The 19,079-nt window shown below is 37.8% G+C and overlaps 1 protein-coding gene across 1 annotated transcript in view; it reads right to left on the bottom strand.

Annotated features, from left to right (window-relative positions):
* The window catches only part of LOC119408457 (dedicator of cytokinesis protein 2-like), a 135,494-nt gene that overhangs the window by 3,649 nt on the left and 112,766 nt on the right, over positions 1-19,079 (bottom strand). The window contains exons 27-45 of the mRNA XM_037675283.1: positions 18,313-18,411; positions 18,095-18,189; positions 16,656-16,734; positions 16,447-16,547; positions 16,109-16,167; positions 14,849-14,997; positions 14,451-14,536; positions 14,057-14,213; positions 10,748-10,788; positions 7,161-7,251; positions 6,363-6,473; positions 5,062-5,151; positions 3,961-4,065; positions 3,711-3,852; positions 1,495-1,576; positions 1,245-1,329; positions 860-946; positions 508-684; positions 129-212 (exon numbers count right to left, since the gene is read on the bottom strand). Coding sequence (XP_037531211.1) covers positions 129-212; positions 508-684; positions 860-946; positions 1,245-1,329; positions 1,495-1,576; positions 3,711-3,852; positions 3,961-4,065; positions 5,062-5,151; positions 6,363-6,473; positions 7,161-7,251; positions 10,748-10,788; positions 14,057-14,213; positions 14,451-14,536; positions 14,849-14,997; positions 16,109-16,167; positions 16,447-16,547; positions 16,656-16,734; positions 18,095-18,189; positions 18,313-18,411 — 1,920 coding nt within the window. The remainder of the gene's footprint in view (positions 1-128; positions 213-507; positions 685-859; positions 947-1,244; positions 1,330-1,494; positions 1,577-3,710; positions 3,853-3,960; positions 4,066-5,061; positions 5,152-6,362; positions 6,474-7,160; positions 7,252-10,747; positions 10,789-14,056; positions 14,214-14,450; positions 14,537-14,848; positions 14,998-16,108; positions 16,168-16,446; positions 16,548-16,655; positions 16,735-18,094; positions 18,190-18,312; positions 18,412-19,079) is intronic.

Here is a 19,079-nt window from a genome sequence, read left to right as displayed (position 1 = left end):
GTACGACCCACCACTGACTTGTACACACCACCCACCCACACCGTCTTCCAGAGTCAGACCGGGGGGGGGGGGGGGGGGGGGGGGGGGGGAATTAATTTCAGTGATGTGCATTAACATGTTTTTTTTACCTGCCATGCAATGAGGTCTTTGAGGCGGAGCAGTTTGTCTCTGTCCTCTGGGTGATGCAGAGTGTATTCCTCAGTGAAGAATGCCTGATGCAGAGGAATCATTAAGCGTTTGTTTGGAAGCTAGCAGCTATAATATGAACTCAAGCAGGTTGTAACGTGCTTTTAAAGGTGCATAATACAAAATTCTGCCAAAAATTGTATAAAACATCATCCAATCTGTTAGAAAAAAGGTGACACTTGATCAAACAATTCTGCTTCGTCTGCAGAGCTTCCAGAGTTTAGACACTAAAGTCATTTCGACTCGTGCAGTGAGTTTTTTTTAACGACTGCTAATGTTAGTTGGATACTCGGGCTTATGGTTGATAGTTTGACAGTTTACCTTTTCATACTTAGCAAAGCCGCCCATGACAGCTGGGTCCACAATTCCATTAAGAAGCATAGACAGGGGGTTGATGGGGAGGCTCCAGTCAGATTGGTACTGGTTTATCATGGTCAGAATCTTCTCATTGGTGGACTCCATGGTTTCTATGGCATTTTCTAGTGGAGACAGGACAGTCTGCAGAAGGGACGCAGAGAGAAGCGGAAAAGATAGGAAAATAAGAAAAAAGGGAGGTGAAATAAGTGATTTAAATTAACCAATGAAGATGAGAGGATAAACGTAGTGGACTGGAGGGGATATCTGATAAGAAGCATTTAAATTAAATAAGGAGTAAATGTGTCCAAGGACTCACATGCTTTATGTCAGTGGCCTCAAACCAGCGCAGGATCCCTGGCAGTTTATACACAGTGGTGAAGGTTGTGCGTTCAATCCACATCGACTGACCCAAAAAGGTACAGAGGAGAGAGAAAAAGTGTTAATGAATCACTTCCCTTTAAAGGATAGCTTTCAAGTGTAACATCAAAAAATCTAAGCTAAGAAAATCCCTTTTTTATATAAAGATTTTATCCAGTAAAACCAAATTAATACCTGAACAGATCAATGAATTATTCTAACAAGAGCTGACGTCTCATTTTATCAAGAGGGAACTCGTTGTTTCAGAGTGTTGCATATACAAGTACATCACATCGTCTCGAACACTTTCATAGCCTCTGTGGTAAGACGTGGAATGAACTCACAGCGAACTCGTTATTTGGATCCACAGGTTCTTTCCTCACAGGCCTGGAATAATGAAAACGCTGCACGTAGTTGGACTTGTAGAAGCTGCGTCGTGTGAAAACAAAGGAGCAGAAGTGAGAAAAAATATAAAAAGGTAATAAAAGCATAACCTATAGAATGAGATCTGGCGAATGTCTGATAAAGTACCAGTTATACTGTATTATTTTATAAATATTTTGTGTCCGATTTACTGAGTAAAATGGAACTGACTTGATGATCTGGTCAGGGACAGGTTTGTTCTTCAAGCGAGGAGGAATCTCCAAGACTGGCTGCACTGTGAAACACTGGATGTCTGGTTTAGATCGCTCAGAAAGAAAAGATTTCTCTGAGTGACAGTGACTCATCATCCCTGTTTCAAAATGTACAAACTGATTCAGACATTTCTAATAATTTAGAAGTCATAAACAGAAACAAAGATTAGCCTAGACTAATCACATCAAAGATCCAATAGACATACATGTGATGTCTGATTGAAATCTACTGTGTTTTTAATGTAAAGTAACATGGTCCTATAGAAAACATAACTTACAAATACTCACTTGGCTCAAAGCCAGAGCAAATACCTGCATTTGTATCTGCCGTGCAGTGTGTTTACTAAATGGCATAAGGCCAAAGTGCTAGTTTGAGCTTGGTGGTCTATTGTGAACCATCCATCTGTACACTGAAAGCCCTATACAGTTTTATGGACTGATTTGTGTCTGTATAATAATCTCAGAGGTCCCATGCTCCGCCAAGGAGAGATTTGATGTGGAAAAAACTCAGCAATTTAAAATATTATGCAAAAATAATAATTACTAGAGAAATTGCATTTCCTGCAAACATGCAGTGTGAATGCTCATTGGTGATTAACTTGTTGGAAAACAGCTGAAATTAGCAAAAAAAAAAAACATGCTGAAATGTTGCTGAAATGGAAGACCAACCCTAAGTTAGCAGAAGAAAGCAGAAAGAAGACATATTTGTTGAATTATGTTTCAAAGAGCAAAAATGAGCACACAAAATAGGAAATTAGCTAAAAAAAAAATGCTGAAATTAGCAATGACAACAAACAAACAAAAAAAGGCTGAAAAGTAGCTGAAAAGGCAGAAAAAAGCTTAAACTTTCAGAATGAAGTGGAAGGAGCTGAAATTAACAAAAAAATGTGGAATTAGCTGAAAAGGCTAAATTTAGCACACAACAGATAAAAGTAGATGAAATAGCAGAAAAAAGCTGAAAGGAGCATAACAAGCTGAAATTAGCAGAAAGAAGGTAATTAGTCTGAAAGTAGCAAAAATTACCTTGAAAAGGTTGACTTTATCTGAAAAGAGCCCAAATTAGTTTAAAATGTAGCTGAAAATGTAGAGCAAACTTAAATTAGCATAAGAAAGCAGGCAAAACACAGGCTTGCCCAGTTAAGCTGAAAATAGCAGAAATTAGCACAAAAAGGTGGAAATTGTCTAAATAAAGCTGAATGCAGCAACAACAACAAAAAAAAACCTGCTGAAAATTAGCTAAAAAGGCAGAAAGATACTTAATTGCACAGAAGGAAGTGGAGAGAGCACACTTTTGCTGAATTATGCTGAAAAAAAGTGGAAATGAGTGGAAAAATTTAGACATTATCTGAAAAGGCTTAAATCTGCATACAAAAGAGCTAAATAGTAGCTGAAATAGTAGACAAAGCTGACACTTGTAGAAATAAGCTAAAAGGAGCATAGCAAGCTGAAATTAGCAAAAATAAGTTAGAAAATGTTGTAGTTAGCAGAAAGGAGCACAAAACCGCTGGAAAAAAACCTGCTGAAATTACCTGAAAATAGCTGAAAAATGTTTAAATTTGCACAAGGTAGCTGAAATGGAACAAAATGTGAAAGGAGCAGTAAAAGGTTGTAAACAGATTTATAGATTTGAAGGATGTAAAATGAGCTCCATTCATTTTCTATTAGAAAAAAAAAGTAAAAAAAGGCTAAATATTTCAAAAAGCTAAAGTTGCACCAATACCAAAAGTCATAGCAAGACTGTACTAAAAGAGCTAAACATTTTCATATATTATTTGTTGAAATACCTTGAAAACTGCGGGATGAGAATTGCGTGGAATAATGTATGGAAGAAAAGTGTATCACAATAGTGTGAATGCTTCATAAACATTCACACAAGAACAATTCAAAAACAGGGTTGGACCAGAGTGCATTTGTATTGTAGTCCTGTTTGACCAAAGCATGTCCCAAACATCTTTGACTGACTTGTGCACACTTGCAACAGATGTAATACGTCTTGTGCATTATTTACTCATCCAACCTTGTGACCTGATCATTTATTAATACTGAAGGTAGTGTAAGTTATTATTTATGACTTTTTGTATTAGCAATCTTGCATCCTGATCATGTGCTCCATGTTGAATTTCTACAAGACTACAGATAAAAATAGATGAGTGTGCTTTTGCATTTAAAGGATACACTGCACAGGAGAGTTCTTGATGTCGTCTCCTGGCATGGTCGTGGTGTTGAGGCGCACAGAGCTGGGATACTGGCTCATCAGCTGGTTCTGGAAGTCCTCTCTGCGCTCATACTCTTTACCTCGGTGGATGAACACCTTGTTCTGAAGCCAGGACAAATAGATTGATGTTAATAATGATAAGGAAATGTTTTTTGTAGAGTCCAAACATGTACATGCACTTTATTTGTATTCCAATAATTAAATGCAAACCCTGAGAAATGGAGGGTAGCCTTGTCCATAGTAACCCACTGCAAAGTAGTCTGGCTTAGGTCTCAAGATTTTCATAATATTCTCATAAAATTTGGCTTGTTGTTCCTGCAGAGAGAGAGAGTAAGAGACGAGGAGAGAAATCAAGGATGTGTCCGGGGCAGAGTTTCAAATGTGCACCATGCACAGTCAGGGCAGTTTAATCAGCTCACGCCAATGACAAAGCTACCATCAGCAGAATGCTTGGCCTGTGAGGGTGATAGATGCAGGAAAAAAAGTGTGTACCATCCAAGGGCGATGTCTGTCATTTATATAACCACATATATTTGGTGTTAACTGAGAGAGCCATCGCTGCAGTCATATGAAAAGAAAAAAGTGGTTTTATCTGTTGTTGGGAAAGGTGTTACTCTCTTTGGGGATGGGAAAAGGTGTGTTGAGAGAGAGAAGGAGTCAGACGAGAACAAAGGAGAGGTGAGAAACCACAAGGTGAGATTCAGGGAATCATTTATGCACCGGAGTGACCAAGAGGGCAAAGAGAGCAGGTTTAAAATACAAGTGGTCTGTGGTAGACTGACAGTGATGAATCTCACATTGATGGGGTCACACGGTAATCACTGAAAACAAAAGCAACTCTGCTTCACCTTGCCCCTTCTCAACACACGTCCTGTGCTTTTATACTGTTGTATTTTATATGCATGGGAATGTTCGAGCTAAATAAATGTATAAATAAATTAAATACATGTTCATTAGTTTTAAACAGGATTTGATGCAAGTTTTTGATTTTCTTATGGCTGCTTACTTATACAGGTCGCCACAGTGTGCAAACTAGCACGAAAGACTAAATTATTTTGCACCCAGCCTGACACAACCTGGGCTCAAACCCACAGCCTCAGGATGACAAGACTGTGGAACCGATCACTGACACAGATGTTGTTTAGAAATGTTTGAAAATAAAGATAATTTAAGAAATATTTTACACATTCTCAAGTTAAATACAGCACAATCTGTAGCGAGTGTGGGAATATTCTGGATTACCAGAAAGAAAAACAAACAGAACATATTTGATCATATTCTTAATAAAGATTCAAATATTGTGTATATTACCAGTCTTTTGCTGAGCAACTCGTAGTCAAAGATCTCGTTTTCATACTGTTCTGCTAGTTCTTTGCACAGAGTGATGGCCTCTTCGTACATCTAGAACACACATAAAAGAAGTAAGAAAAAAAAACAGTCAGCAAGAAATAAAAGAACATGTCCTTTATTGCAAATGTTCTTGAAGATTGGGTCACAAAACAACTAGTGTGTGGTCTTGGGGGAAAAAGTATGGAATTTAAATGAACATTATCAATATAGACAAAATCACATTTTGGAATAACAGAGACAAAGCAATGGATGTAAAGGGTTAAAAAAAACTATTTGTTAACAAGTTTTTGAGCCATGTTTCTATACTTCAACAAAATTATTGGGCATAATTTTATTTTTATTTTTTGGTGGGATGAAAGCAAAAAAAAGTGGAACTAATATTTCAGTGCACAACGATAACTCTGGAGGAGTCATTCCTCCTTAAAATCAAATAATCAACACATTTTCATCAATAGTCCTTTATGATTTTTGACAGAGTTTACAATATTTTGGGGACATATTTTATTATGGCTGTTATAATAATAGCAATAATAATAATAATAATTATTATAATAATACAGTTAAGTTACTTTGAGTCCACTCTCATAATTTTCTGAGGATATTAAAGAACATTAAAATCCAGGTTAAAATGATTCAAGTGTAAAAACGAAGCATCTAATCTCAACAGATGAACAAGTGCTGGATCTACACATGTGCAAATAAGCAAATAACCTTTTTAATTCAGTAATACCAATCATTTGCAAACACACTATTTTCCCATACAGCCTGGTGATGAATCATTCTTTAGCTAATCTTTCAACTGTGTGCCACGTTTTGGATAAAAATATTAAATCACCATATAAATACAACCTATTACATGTTTCTTTACCTGTATAGACTGTACAGCTTCTCTTACAGCATTATTATGCTTATGGGGTTACTAAATTTAATTTGATTTACCATTTTCTTCTTTTTTTACAGGGCATGGTAAACGTGCCCAATGAATCTTGAATGTCACCCCCACCCACCCCCACCCAGTCTGAAGCGAGAGATGGAGTTTGGAGTCAAACATATCACTCTGCCCTCTAAAATCAGCTACAGCTTCTTACTTCTGCTGTTCTGCTTGAACCCTTTAAAGATACATCCTCACATTACAGTTTCACTTGAAAATGATTTTGGAAAGTCACTTGTTTTTCCAAATAAACACCAAAAATATATATTTAAATGTTGTTATTATTATTTTTTTAATACAAGAATCACTGAGTCTATAAAACTGTACGGACCTTGCCCTTGTCAAAGTAATCAATGATGGTGTCATAGAGGGTTTCTTTGAGCTGCCTCTGGGTTTGGGAGCCATGGAACTCAAACTGGGGGCTGCACATCTCATCCAACCACTGAGGACCAGATAGAAGTGAAGACAGATGCAGAAGAAGAGACAAAAAGAGTGACTGAGTGGGAGAGGGTACAAGTTTAAAGCTGAAACACACACACAAAAAAAATCTGCAGTTGCAACTCTTTAGACTGGTTTCGTTCCCACTTTTGAGCTATTAACTATTAAGAAGGATGATTTGTTAATATTAAACCTATATAATGTGCAAACCAAGCCATGCAAATGCATTATTTATATTAATTAGACCATGCTTCATCATCTGATACATAATTAACACAATAAATGATATTGCAAACAGCACTTCTGATTTGTTGCAAAGAAAGAAGAAGAAGAAGAGAGATTAAAAAAAAAATAGAAAGAGCTCTTCTTACTCATACTTACCTTTGTGAGCCTGTAAATGTCCCATAAAAATGACCAGGAGACAAAAGAGGTGAAACTCATTCTGACACATCCATAACAGCCGTGCACAGCATCAATCACCACAGTGATATGGCTGCGGGGGCCACCATGATGCCATAAATTAACCTCAGAGCCTCTTCATTTGGAGGCAGAGACGTAGCAACCAGCTATCAGCTAATAACAACTCTCATTTGTTGAAGTTGGACAAGTGATTAGGCAAAGTGAGACAGTGGGAGCAGCATTAAACATATCTCAATGTGTGTGTGTGAGAGTGTGTGTATATTTGCCTTGCCTTGAGCAGTCGAGAGTGCAGCAGCAAGGTGTAGGCCGCCTCGGTGTAGTTTTCACCTTCCAAGTGAAGGTCCCTTAATTTGTACAGATACCTGAACACAAACAGATGAACATAAATTAGTTTTAAAATCATCCCACTAGATGCCAGTGTTGGGCAACCTGAAGACCTGCAAATAAAGCAATAACCTCTGTGTGTGCCAGCGTCAGCATCCTTTGATTTCTCTCACACACACACCTTGAAATATGAGCACAAGGCAAGGTCATTCAAGAGCAAGCACACACAAAGCACTTTGGGCGTCTTTTAATCCTATGGCAGCTGCTTGTGGTCTAAAAATGTTTTATAAGCCAGAAATGTGAGCACAGGGATGTTCAGCAACTGTAACATTAAAGGCAAGTGTGTGGGAGTCCACGTCAAAGATGTGCATATTATTTGTTGTGTTAAGCATAAATATAAAGTGCTTTTTAAGTAAAACAAAAAAAAAAAGTCTTCCATTTGCATAAACTGCACTGGGCTGAGTGCTCATAAAAAAACATGTACAACACATTAGGAAAGGAACAATTTTGCAGCAGGTTTTATTTGCGAGGCAAACATTTTGCTAAAGCTGTGAGACAGTCTGGGATTTAGTCATAAAAATAGGAAGACATAAACATTTTAGGTTTAGGGTCTTGCAGTTGGATAATTGGGACTCTCCTGCTGCTGAGCACATGCATCATCAGTCTGTTTTTACTGAGACGCTCGCCTGAGTATTGATCCCGTGTGAGTGTGAAATCTCACAAATGATCTTTTTAATGAAATCCTGATTATATGACTTGTATGGGTAATGGAAGTCCCACTGATATTGGCTATACACAAGTGATGTTTTCAAGCTTTCAAGATGTCTTATTTTAATAACAGTCTGTTATTGTTCTTTACTCTGCAATGCTAAAGAATGGAGGTTAAAGGCCTCTGTTTCTGAACTTATGGTGAGCTAAAAATGACTTCTGTTTGGTTGTGGTGTGAGCTTGAAGGCAGTGCAAATGGTGCTGATAACATTAACAACATTCATTATAGGATGGAGAAAATAAGAGTTGCTATGATGGGATTAGAACACAATCAAATAATGACACCAGCCCTGGTTCTGTTCTCATTATTTGCTCAGTCAAATAACAGATTTGTCAAAAACAAATCTGGTCAAGATTCACTTTCAATAAAAAGTGCAACAGCGTGACGGCTCAGTGGTTAGCACTGTTGCCTCACAGCAAAAAGGTCCTGGGTTCAATCCCCAGTTGGACCTGGGGTCTATGGTGTCCGAGATGGGGTAGAGGCAGGGTAGCCGACTCGGTTCCTGAAAGTCCCGGTTCGATCCCCAGTCATTGCACATCTCGTGGTGTCTCTGAGCAGCACATCCTATCCCCAATATCTCTCCAGGCGCCTTTAGTAGCTGCCCACTGCACCACCTGGTGGTGAATGGGTTAAATGCAGAGAAACAATTTTGCCATTGTATGGGAACATATAATGATGACAATATATAGCACATTATTATTATTATTTCTGTGTGGAGTTTGCATGTTCTTCTCATGCTTGTGTGGGTTTTCTCCGGGCACTCCTGTTTCCTCCCACAGACAAAAAACATGCATGTTAGGCTGCCTTCAGGCCGAGGCCCCCCTTGAAAAAGAGATCTGTGATCTCAGTAGGATTTGCCTAGTTAAATAAAGGTTAATAAATAAATAAATAAACACAAACCAATGATCGGTATCATAGCTATAACACTGCTCGATAAACATCAAAGCCCATGCTCAGTAATCCAGGTAAACAGCCAACAAAGTTAAATCAGGTCCTCTGGACGGTTTCTTTGTGTTGAAATGTTTCGTCTTTCATCCAAAGAACTTCATCAGTCCCAGGAGCCACAACAAACTCAGTCCCATAATCAATATAATCACATAGTGGGTGAACTTTTCGACTCATCTGAAGCAGCCATGGCCAAAGCCTTTTTTTTTTTTTACCTGGATTACTGAGCATGAACTTTTATGTTTTGAATCACTTTATTAACCTGTATTTAACCAGAGATCACATATATCTTTTGCAAGGGAGGCCTGGGCCTGAAGGCAGCCTGACATGCATGTTTTTGGTCTGTGGGAGGGAAACCAGAGTACCCGGAGAAAGCCCACGCATGCACGAGAAGAACATAAAGTCTTCAGCCCAGCTTTTGAAAAAATTGGATGCTGTATATCATCGTGCCCTCCGTTTTATGACTGACTGTGGCTATCGAACACATCACTGCACTTTGTATGCTACAGCAATATGTCCCTCTTTGACCGCAGACTTTCTCACTTACTGGTTTTTATCTATAAATGCATTCTTGGGCATCTTCCTACATATTTATGTTCACTTTTATCTAGAACTTTTAACCATAGTCTGCGCTCTCAGGACATCATTTTGATGCAGGTCCCAAAGATCATAACTGAACTGGGTAAAAAGGCTTTTAGATCTTTTGCCCCTGCCACTTGGAATATTCTGCAGAAGGATTTAAAGTTATCATCTCTTGTTACGTTGGGACAATTTAAATCAATTCTAAAAGAACGCGAGATCAGATCACTTGGCTCCTGTAATTGCCCTAATGTGTAATTAAGTGATTTCTCCTGGATATGTATTTTGTGTATTTGGTTTAGTATTTTGGATTTGTTGTATGTTTTATGCTGCAGTGTTGGCCAGGTCACTCTTGGAAAATAGTTTTTTTTAAATCTCAATGAGTTATTTTTCCTGGTTAAATAAAGGATACATACATACACATGCAAACTCCACACAGAAAGACCCCAGGTCCAACTGAGGATTGAACCCAGGACCTTCTTGCTGTGAGGCAGCAGTGCTAACCACTGAGCTGTCGTGTTGCCACTTTGGCCATGGTTGCCTCAGATGAGCCGACAGGGGAGAGGGTGGACTTCAGAAAGCATCTTATCACCATCAAATTGGTTGGCCCACTATGTGAGTGTGCTGCTTATCAGACTGAGTTTGTTGTGGCTCCTCGGACTGATGAAGTCCTTTGGATGAAAGACGAAACGTTTCAACACAAAGACACCGTCCAAAGGCGCCGACTTAAACTTTGTTGGACTGCTCGATAAATCATCATTCTATAGAGTTATACGTCGTTGCATAAGTGTGCCAATAAATCTTGATTTGCATTACATTAACCTTAAATACATGGACCTCCACTTACCACAGAGTTAAACACATGAGCAGGTCAACCACTGAATGTGAAAAATTAATAAGTTTAAGAGCCACAGCCTGAAATGAATCATAGAACGTGACAGCATCTAGATTCCTGTTTCGTGAATATTTTAGCCTTTCTCCTGCAAACATCCTGCTCCTCTTTCTCCCTGCACCTCTTCACGTGTCTTTCTGTTCTCTCTGCCATCAGACCACCAGCTGATCCTTTGGGTTTTGACATTAATTCAGTGGAACTCATATAATCCCTTGTCAGATTATGGAGGCGCGCGCACACAGAACTACACTGATCTAGACGTACTTTCCCATGCGTGCATACACTGTCCAACACAGACACACAACATTTAAATAAACACTTTGACAAATCCAACATATAATGCAAATACCTGATGTACATTCCTTCCCGATTGATGTCTTTGTAGAAGTTCTGCAAAAAGCGAAAGAAAAATAGGGTTATTGTCATTTTTGGGGGTCGTATGAGAAGAATATCGAAAGCTATTGAGGAGATACTGGGGAGCTGCATAGTAAAGTAGCTGAGTGGTTTACTAAATAACTTTGTATGTGCTGTATGAGTGTAATAAGTGAGTTGTACCCTTGTGCTTCTGGTTGTTTGTGTTAATGTGCGAGAGAGGCTGCGAGTGCATTTCCCAGTTTAATTAAGTTTATCGACATCTAAAGTGAATGGAGAAGTGGAACGGACTGAAGTATCCTCACATTTTACTATTACTATCAAACAACTGCACGCATACAAAAATGAATATCAAGCTTGTTAACAGAGAAAGTTAGAAGACAGATGTTTTTTTGTTTGTTTGTTTTTGGCAAGCTATGACACATCATCAATTGCACTGAGGGTGTTTTAAGCCGATTTTGTATACCTGCAATTTAATGAAAAAGGGGTCAGATATTTTTATTTAAATCAGTCGCATCATTTTTTGAAACGATACTCAATTAGAGGGATTTTGCAGCTAAGTATGAAACTGCCTGGGTAGGAATTAAAGTCTCCAACTCCGAAGTCTCAATGTTCTTTTGAACATGTTAGTTTGCCAAGACTGAAATGGGAGTAAGCTGTTGCCTCAAGTTGAGGAGTTGAAATATCTCGGGGCTTTGGTCACAAACAGAGGTTAAAAAAAAGAAGAAGCAGGTGATAAAAAGGTAGATTCAAGCAGGATCTGAACCAAATATGTCTCTTTTTGTTGTTGTTTTAATTGTTGTTGAGAAAGCTTAACAAAAAGACCTGAAACATTAGACCCCAACAAAAAGAGGCTAAAATGATCTTTCCTAAAAGATAGATAGCCTCACATTAACTTTTAGTATGTAGTCAGATTCGAAGTGTTGCTTCCCTGTATCAATGTCAATTCAACTGGATTGTGTGCATGGTAAATGCTCATCCCAGAACTCTCCTACAGGAGGTGTTTTGAACAAGCCCCCATGACAGATCTAGGAATCACTGGAGAGAATATGTCTCATTGCTGGCTGTGGAAAATCTTTATGTTCCTTTGAAGGTGCTTGAAGATGTAGCTGGAAAAATACAACTCAATCTCAAACCAAGGTGAAAAATATTTGATTGAATGGATGGATGATGGATGGATGGATGGATGGACGGACGGACGGACGGATGGACGGACGGATGGTTGGATGGACACATGGATAAATAACTTAAAATTATACAAAATTTAATGTATGACTATTGTTTTTAACATTTGTAACAATCTGAGTTGTTTTATGCCAGCCTGCCAGTATGACTATTTTTTTATTTATTTATTTATTTATTAATTTCTGGAGTTCATCTCAGGACCTCCAACATGGTGTTTTGTGACCTACAGGGGGGTCCCAACCCCAATTTTATGGACCACTGATGTAACTAACACAGGGTTAAAAGGGCTAACTGTTAGCTTTTATTAATTAGATTAAATTGATTTTTAAAGTGTTTTAACATAGGTTTTTTTATAAGTGTGGAATGTTGTTTTCTTTTATTTAGTTAGTTTATTATTCACATATATGATCTAAAAAGGGTGCTAGGGCTTTTGTTTGCATCTCCAGGCTTTTGCTGTAAACCCAGAACCCGCACTTAAGAATTAAAACACACCAAAAATGTCATCCCAAGTCAAGAAGAAAGACAAACTTTAAAGGGAAGCGAATATAGAAGCATCAAAATTTGTTCTTGGTTTTGTTAAGTGTCAATCTTGCAAAATAGAATGAACATATAATATGTTGTCAAAAAGATTGTAAAAAATGATTTTGGAACAATCTTTGTAAGGACAGACTGTACCAGCATGACTGGAACAAAGTATTACAGAGACGACAAGAAAGTGAAACATTCTGCACTGATTAAGGCAATCACCTGCTGACAACTTGATGCTGCTGTGTTTTACTTGTTGAAGACTAAATTAAAGGCAAAAAATGATGAGGAAAAAAAAAACAAAAAAAAAAAACAATTGAACTTAGTTTCAATTAAAGTCATAAAATTTTATCCTAAAAGGAATCATCATTTGTCAAAACATATCTAAACTGAGTACAATAAATACACACTAAACAGCTGCAAACCCTAAACTTGTTTTTCTTTCTATTGCAGCTACTGTACATGGCTGTTACTTGTATATTTTAGTGCAGAGCTGGTGGCACAAAGTTGTACTAAAAATCTTGTTAGCAGAGGTTTTTTGGCCAGGAGTATTTTTACATTTCAACATGTAGAAGTATATTTGTGTTCCTTTGAGAATTTATCTGCACCAGGAGGCTTGACAAATACATAAAAGAATATGTGTGTTAGCCTGGGGGAGTGTAAATACGAGAATGTACTTGGGTTCGCTAGCCTGCAGAAAGGATTCTTTCAGTCGACCAAATAAATTAAATAGAATGGCTAATGGGCAGCTGCCACAAGCTAAACATCTCTGCCATTCACCAGTAGCTTCCTTCTGTGAGTACAAGGTGCAAATCCAGCAACACGGATTCATGAATAACTAATATCAAATATTTACACCTCAGATAGATAATAAATTATTAATTAGATTTGAATAAACAAGCTTGGGACTAGAATTATGTTTTAATCTTGTGCTGAAAATTACAATATAATGGGTAAATGAGATATACCAAACAGTGAAAACACCATTCATACTCTGACTTGGAGATCACATCAAGACAAGGTTTAGAACGGGCACAAGCTGATGTAATCCAGTGTAAACAGTCAGAAATCAGAGATAGAAAACAGACCTTAAATCAGACATTGAATGGGAAAGTAAATCAGAAAGACCGTAGAATAAGAGTTACAACATCATGATACTAAAAACCCCTCGTCTGTTTCCTTTGATTATAGATGAGATCACTACATAGACCAAACTCACTACTGTTTTAACTCTTTTTTTTTTAATCAAGCTAAAAATGTCATGTGAATTACAAGATTAATTACAATAACAATATCTAAATTGACAAAGATTTGCAGGATGTGTGAGGATCAGTGACTAAAAGACAATTTGGCAACACAGTGAAAACTTAAAAAAGTTTTTTTTTTGGTTTTTTTTGCCAACTACCAACTTATAAATTAGTCTGTTGGATACTGCCCCTTAGGAAGCCCACTCCAACACATTTTACCTTTGGGAGGTGGCATACTTTTGACGCTGACATGATTTTATTTTATTTTTTTAAGAAAAGGCAACAGCAACCCAAATTAAACTTCAGATTTTAGTGTGGTTTTTACTTACCAGAAGATTGACAGTGCAGCTCATGCGGTTGTTGCGGCTGTCATCACTCATCACTGTGCGGTAGTCAAGGAGACGAATAAGGAGACCCTTTACCAAGGAGACAAAGTGCTGCACCTGTGGCTTCAGTGTGGGTTTCTCTGCAGCACAATCCAGCAAGCTACAGACAAGCATTCAAACATTAATCCTTTATCATTTCTAGCAACGTTTGTTTGGCATTGATGTAAGTTTTGTTTGTTAGCATACCACAAAAAAAAAAAAAAACAGGTTTAAAGTCACACTTTTAGGCATTAGCAATGCTAAGATTTATATTCTATAAAAGCAGAAAAGGTGAGCACATAAGAGGATCAAATTGGAGAGATTTGTGTCATGGTCTGACTTTAATACTAAGACCTACATGGTTTCTAACAGTTGCATGTATCTCTCATCTCCTCCTCCACCTTCCACCTCGTGGTCCAACTTCAGAATGATCTCATTCTCAAACTGTAAACCCAAAGAAACAAAGACAAAGAGAGAAAAGAAAAAGAGTAGATAAAGGAGAGATAGGGAACCAACATCAGTAGAAGAAGAAATAATCAATTATGCAAGAGTAATTAAGATGCCTCTCTTACTTATAGGTGCAGTATCTCAGGAAATCAGTAAAGGACAAAGGGTGTGTGCCAGTAAAACTATGTGTGCAGAGTTTGTTGCATGCATTTGTCTACAAATACACAATGAATGTGCCAAAGTTTGTCATCTTAAGTAGTTTACCATCTTAATTTTTTACACGTTTGCATGTGTATTGTACCTATGTACCTTCTGGAAGTTTCCAAATTGTGTATGTTCACAGTTGACCATGTCAAAGAATATGGGGATAGTGGCTCTTCTCAACTCCTCCTCAGGAATCAAGGTCATTTCCAGTATAGGACCCACCATGCAGGGGATAAAACATATCTTATGACTTCCTGCAAGACACATACATAAATGTATTTGAAGACCTCATATATTTTCTAGCCCCCCCCCCCCCCCACACACACACACACACACACCCACACAATAGTATTCACACATAGATTTATCACTCTGTACAGTGCTACAGCAACTATTGTCACTCTGTGTCTGAAGTAGAGGATGACATGGGAGTGGATTTTCACTCCTGTCCTGTCCCATTCCCACAGAAAAAAATCTTGTCCCATCCCACTCCCAGTAACATGGCTCCGGCTCCTGTATCACTCCCATTTTTTCTCCTTCATTTAGTCTTTAGGAAGTACAGTGCACTGAATTTGGTTTGAGCTTTTACCCATTTCTTTTGATATTACTTTGTGTTCTGCAGTTTGATTTCAAAAGAACATGACCAGTTCATCTGTGGTAAAATAGGCATTTGTTTATTTTTTTGTCCTATTGGTGAGTTCCCGCTCCCGTCTGCTCCTGTTAACTTTTCGCCCCGTCCCATCCCAATCACGTGAGTAATAATAAAGTTGACTCCTATCTTATTGGAATCCCGTGACCCGTGGGAATCCCGAAAAAATGTCATCCTCTAGTCTGAAGCTCAAGTCAGAGTGCAAAGCAGCTGCTCATTCTTTGTTAGAGGTGTGCCAAACTCGCCTGTAGGCAAATATCTTTCGCAGTGATGTAGAGAAGTGAATGGAGAAAGGCCAGGACTGCAAACAACCTTTTGAAAGACGTTCAGAAGGAATGTCTTTTTTTGTGCGGAAAACTAAACTCACTTTAACTTTGACTTTGTAACCTAAAAGGGTAAAGAAATCACTAAAGAAATGGCAAAACCTCCCCAAATGCATTGTATGGTCCCCTATGTTTCACCTTCCACTTTCCTTCAGGTGACTCACTGAAAGAAAATTGCCTTTTTCTGCATTAACAACCTTTATCCCTGCTTCTTACAGCAATTGCAGCCTACACCTACATTTCTGCTTTCTCTGATAGATGCACGTCTTATTTACAGACATGTTCATTCTTTTCTAAGGTGTTAAAGGAGACCTACAGACATCTAGTTGTGTCATGAAGAGAAAACATTAACCAACCCATGCATACTTTGCATCAAGAATTAGTCTTCCTCACCTAGTTTGTACCAGATGTCACGAATAGCAAAGCCAATGAGCCTTCGCATATCCCCATATCTGAAATAAAATACAAGAAAGAGTTTATTAGACACAAATATACAGAAACTAATATGGAAATAAAAGTTGGGCTTGGCTTGCAACCATTTATTTAATCAATACTGTTATTTTCACATACACGAAGTGAACAATCCCTTAGGAAAGATAACGCTGCACAACTCTGACTCAAACTAAATTGATTGCAAACCTACAGGTAACATAGGGTTTTAATAGGTAGCACCATTACTGCAGGACAAATAGATGTGGTAAAAAAGACAAATGAAATGTTTTTAATCTCACTTGACCAGAATCTTGTTCCTCTTGGTTGGAGAGAAATGCTGAAGCTGCAGAGACTCCTGAGTAATAAACGCCACTGCCAAGTGGAAGTAGTTATTCCACAGCTAGAAAGAAGTAACAAGGGAAGACTTAAGAGTTAGAAGAATACAAACAACACATCTGCTATCAATATTACATAAAGGTAAATTGCAATCCATAAAAACTGCTTGTACCTGAACTTCAAAGTCATCATTATTGAGGAACTTCTGGTTCATTGTGTCAGCATAGGTATTGATGGCCCTCAGGAACACTCTGATGAGAAGACATGCAGTTATTTACATATGAGGACAACAAAAAAGTAACAACTGTTATGTAATATTTTTGAATTTGGAGAGTAATTATAACATTGTAGAATTTTTAGGCCATGAAATAAAATAAAAATGGTCTGCGTTAAAAAACAAAATCCAAGTCCAAAAATTAGTTATAAAAAAAGTTATTTTACCAGTTTAGAAGCATAAAAGAATACCAAAACTACTTTGAGTCACTAATTTCATAAACCTTTAGATGTTAAGCAACAAAATTACTGTTTTACTTTGAAAAACAACCATCATAAGGTAATACGCGTTTAACAGGAAACACTTAAGAAACCAGCATTATGGCTTAGTGGTTAGCACTGTTGCTTCACAGCAAGAAGTTCCACAACTCCCGGGTTGGATCTGGGGTCTTTCTGTGTGGAGCTTGCATGTTCTTCTCATGTTTGCATGGGTTTTCTACGGTTTTACTCTGGTTTCCTCCACCAGTACAAAAACATGTATGTTAGTCTGCCTTCAGGCCCAAGCAACCATTGCAAAGAGATCTGTGATCTCAATGGGATTCCCTGGTTAAATGAAGGTTAATAAAAACTATTTAATTGTCTTCAAGCTTTAACATTTTTTTTTTGTACTACTGATGTAGTCTTTATAATCTGTAGCTTTGAAAACTGTTTGAGTAGATTCCTTCAAACAGATTTTTCATTGTGCTGCTTTAGAGTCTAATTTTCTTTTCAAGTGATGGCAGGATGGCACCTCAGCACAGAGTGCAGGTGTGTCAGTGAGACGTTACTCTTTGCATTTTTGAATTTGATGAGAAACTGCTTCCCGTTCTCTTTTGGCACAAACACAATCTGTCATCATTATCCAGAGTCGAATGACAACCCTGTCATTCCTCTCCTCCTCCTTCCATTTTCCATAGTAGGCCTCCCTCTTTACATTTCCACATTTCCTCACAAGCCCTCCTCCACATACTCCTTATCAACCTGTCTTCACATCCTTCTACCGGCTTTTCCCTTTGACACAGCGTTCGCTGCCCCTCTAGTTTCCATCGCTGATAGATTTTGCTCTATCAGCTCACACACAGACACGTTTGTCCCATCAACCGTTTTCATCATTACAGCCTTGATCCCAGCTTTACTCTCTCTAAGTCATCCTTGTGTGGGTTTGTGCCAATGAACAATTCACTGTGGATGTTGACAATCTTTTAAGATGCAACACGGGGACTTGTGGGTTCACCAGCAGGCCATAGTGGCACTGCTGTGGCCTATTTATCTGCACCAAAGGGAATCTGAAGATCTGAACTTGCCAGTCTTTCTGTGTAAACGCATGCGCCTGTGTTGGAGTGTGGTATGGTACTGTACTTGTTCTGCACCATGATCATGGCCATCCAATCAGAGGGATACACATGTTTCCCAATCAGATCCTTGAAAAGAAGGAAGGACTCCATCAAGAAATCCTGTGATCAAAACAAGAAAAGAACAATTTTACTATAAAAATATATATGTATCGTTTTTATTTTTTTGTAATGAACCATTAGCTCTTTATTATTTGAGTTCTGCAGGCATGTGTGTGAACTTACAACCAGATCAGTGGTTCCAGCGAAGGTTTCTATGTAAGTGGCGTAATGACGATCATCCATCTGACTGAGAATAGCTGTCATGCAGGCAACAACTCTTGACTAAATAGGTGAAGACAGATGAAAAAAAAAAAAGCAACATCACTTTTGTTGTATTCTATGCTTCTAAAGCTAAAGACTTAAGACAAATGTTGGTGTATTTTATTAAAGGTAGATAAAGACACACCTTTAGACTGACTCTATTTATTAATTTATAATTCATTTCAATGTTATTACAGTAAAAAAGGCTTCCTGGACTGCAGGACTGCAGTCTCAGCAAGAAAATGTGTGACTTCTGATGTTATTTGTAAAGACACTGCATGTGCCAACAAGTCTGTTCCAAAGTGTTATTCACAAATTATCATAATTGCTATAAACAAACAAAACCACTGCCAGAAGGACTGACAGCTTCTGTAATTTCCAATTTATATTATATTCAATAATGTTTACATTTTGTCAGGTTAAAAAATACAGACTGAGCTGAAAGAAAGAAACAACTAAAACTGTCAGAGTTTCTGCTGACGGCAAATTACAAGAGGTACAAAAACATCAAGAAATCCCTTTGAAATGTTTAATTTGATTGATTTATTTACTAGAAAAAGTAAGACAACGTTACATAGAAGGCTAAGTAAAAAGCAGGAAGAATGTTTTGGAAAATCAGTTAAATAAAGCAAACTCAGGTAGACATTTAAGAAAAGATATTCAATAAAAATCGTTTCAAGCCACAAGCT

The sequence above is a fragment of the Nematolebias whitei genome, chromosome 4 (assembly GCF_014905685.2).
Source record: "Nematolebias whitei isolate Nwh7 chromosome 4, NemWhi1, whole genome shotgun sequence".
Lineage (NCBI taxonomy): Eukaryota > Metazoa > Chordata > Actinopteri > Cyprinodontiformes > Rivulidae > Nematolebias > Nematolebias whitei.
This window is presented reverse-complemented; position numbering and strand designations above follow the sequence as displayed.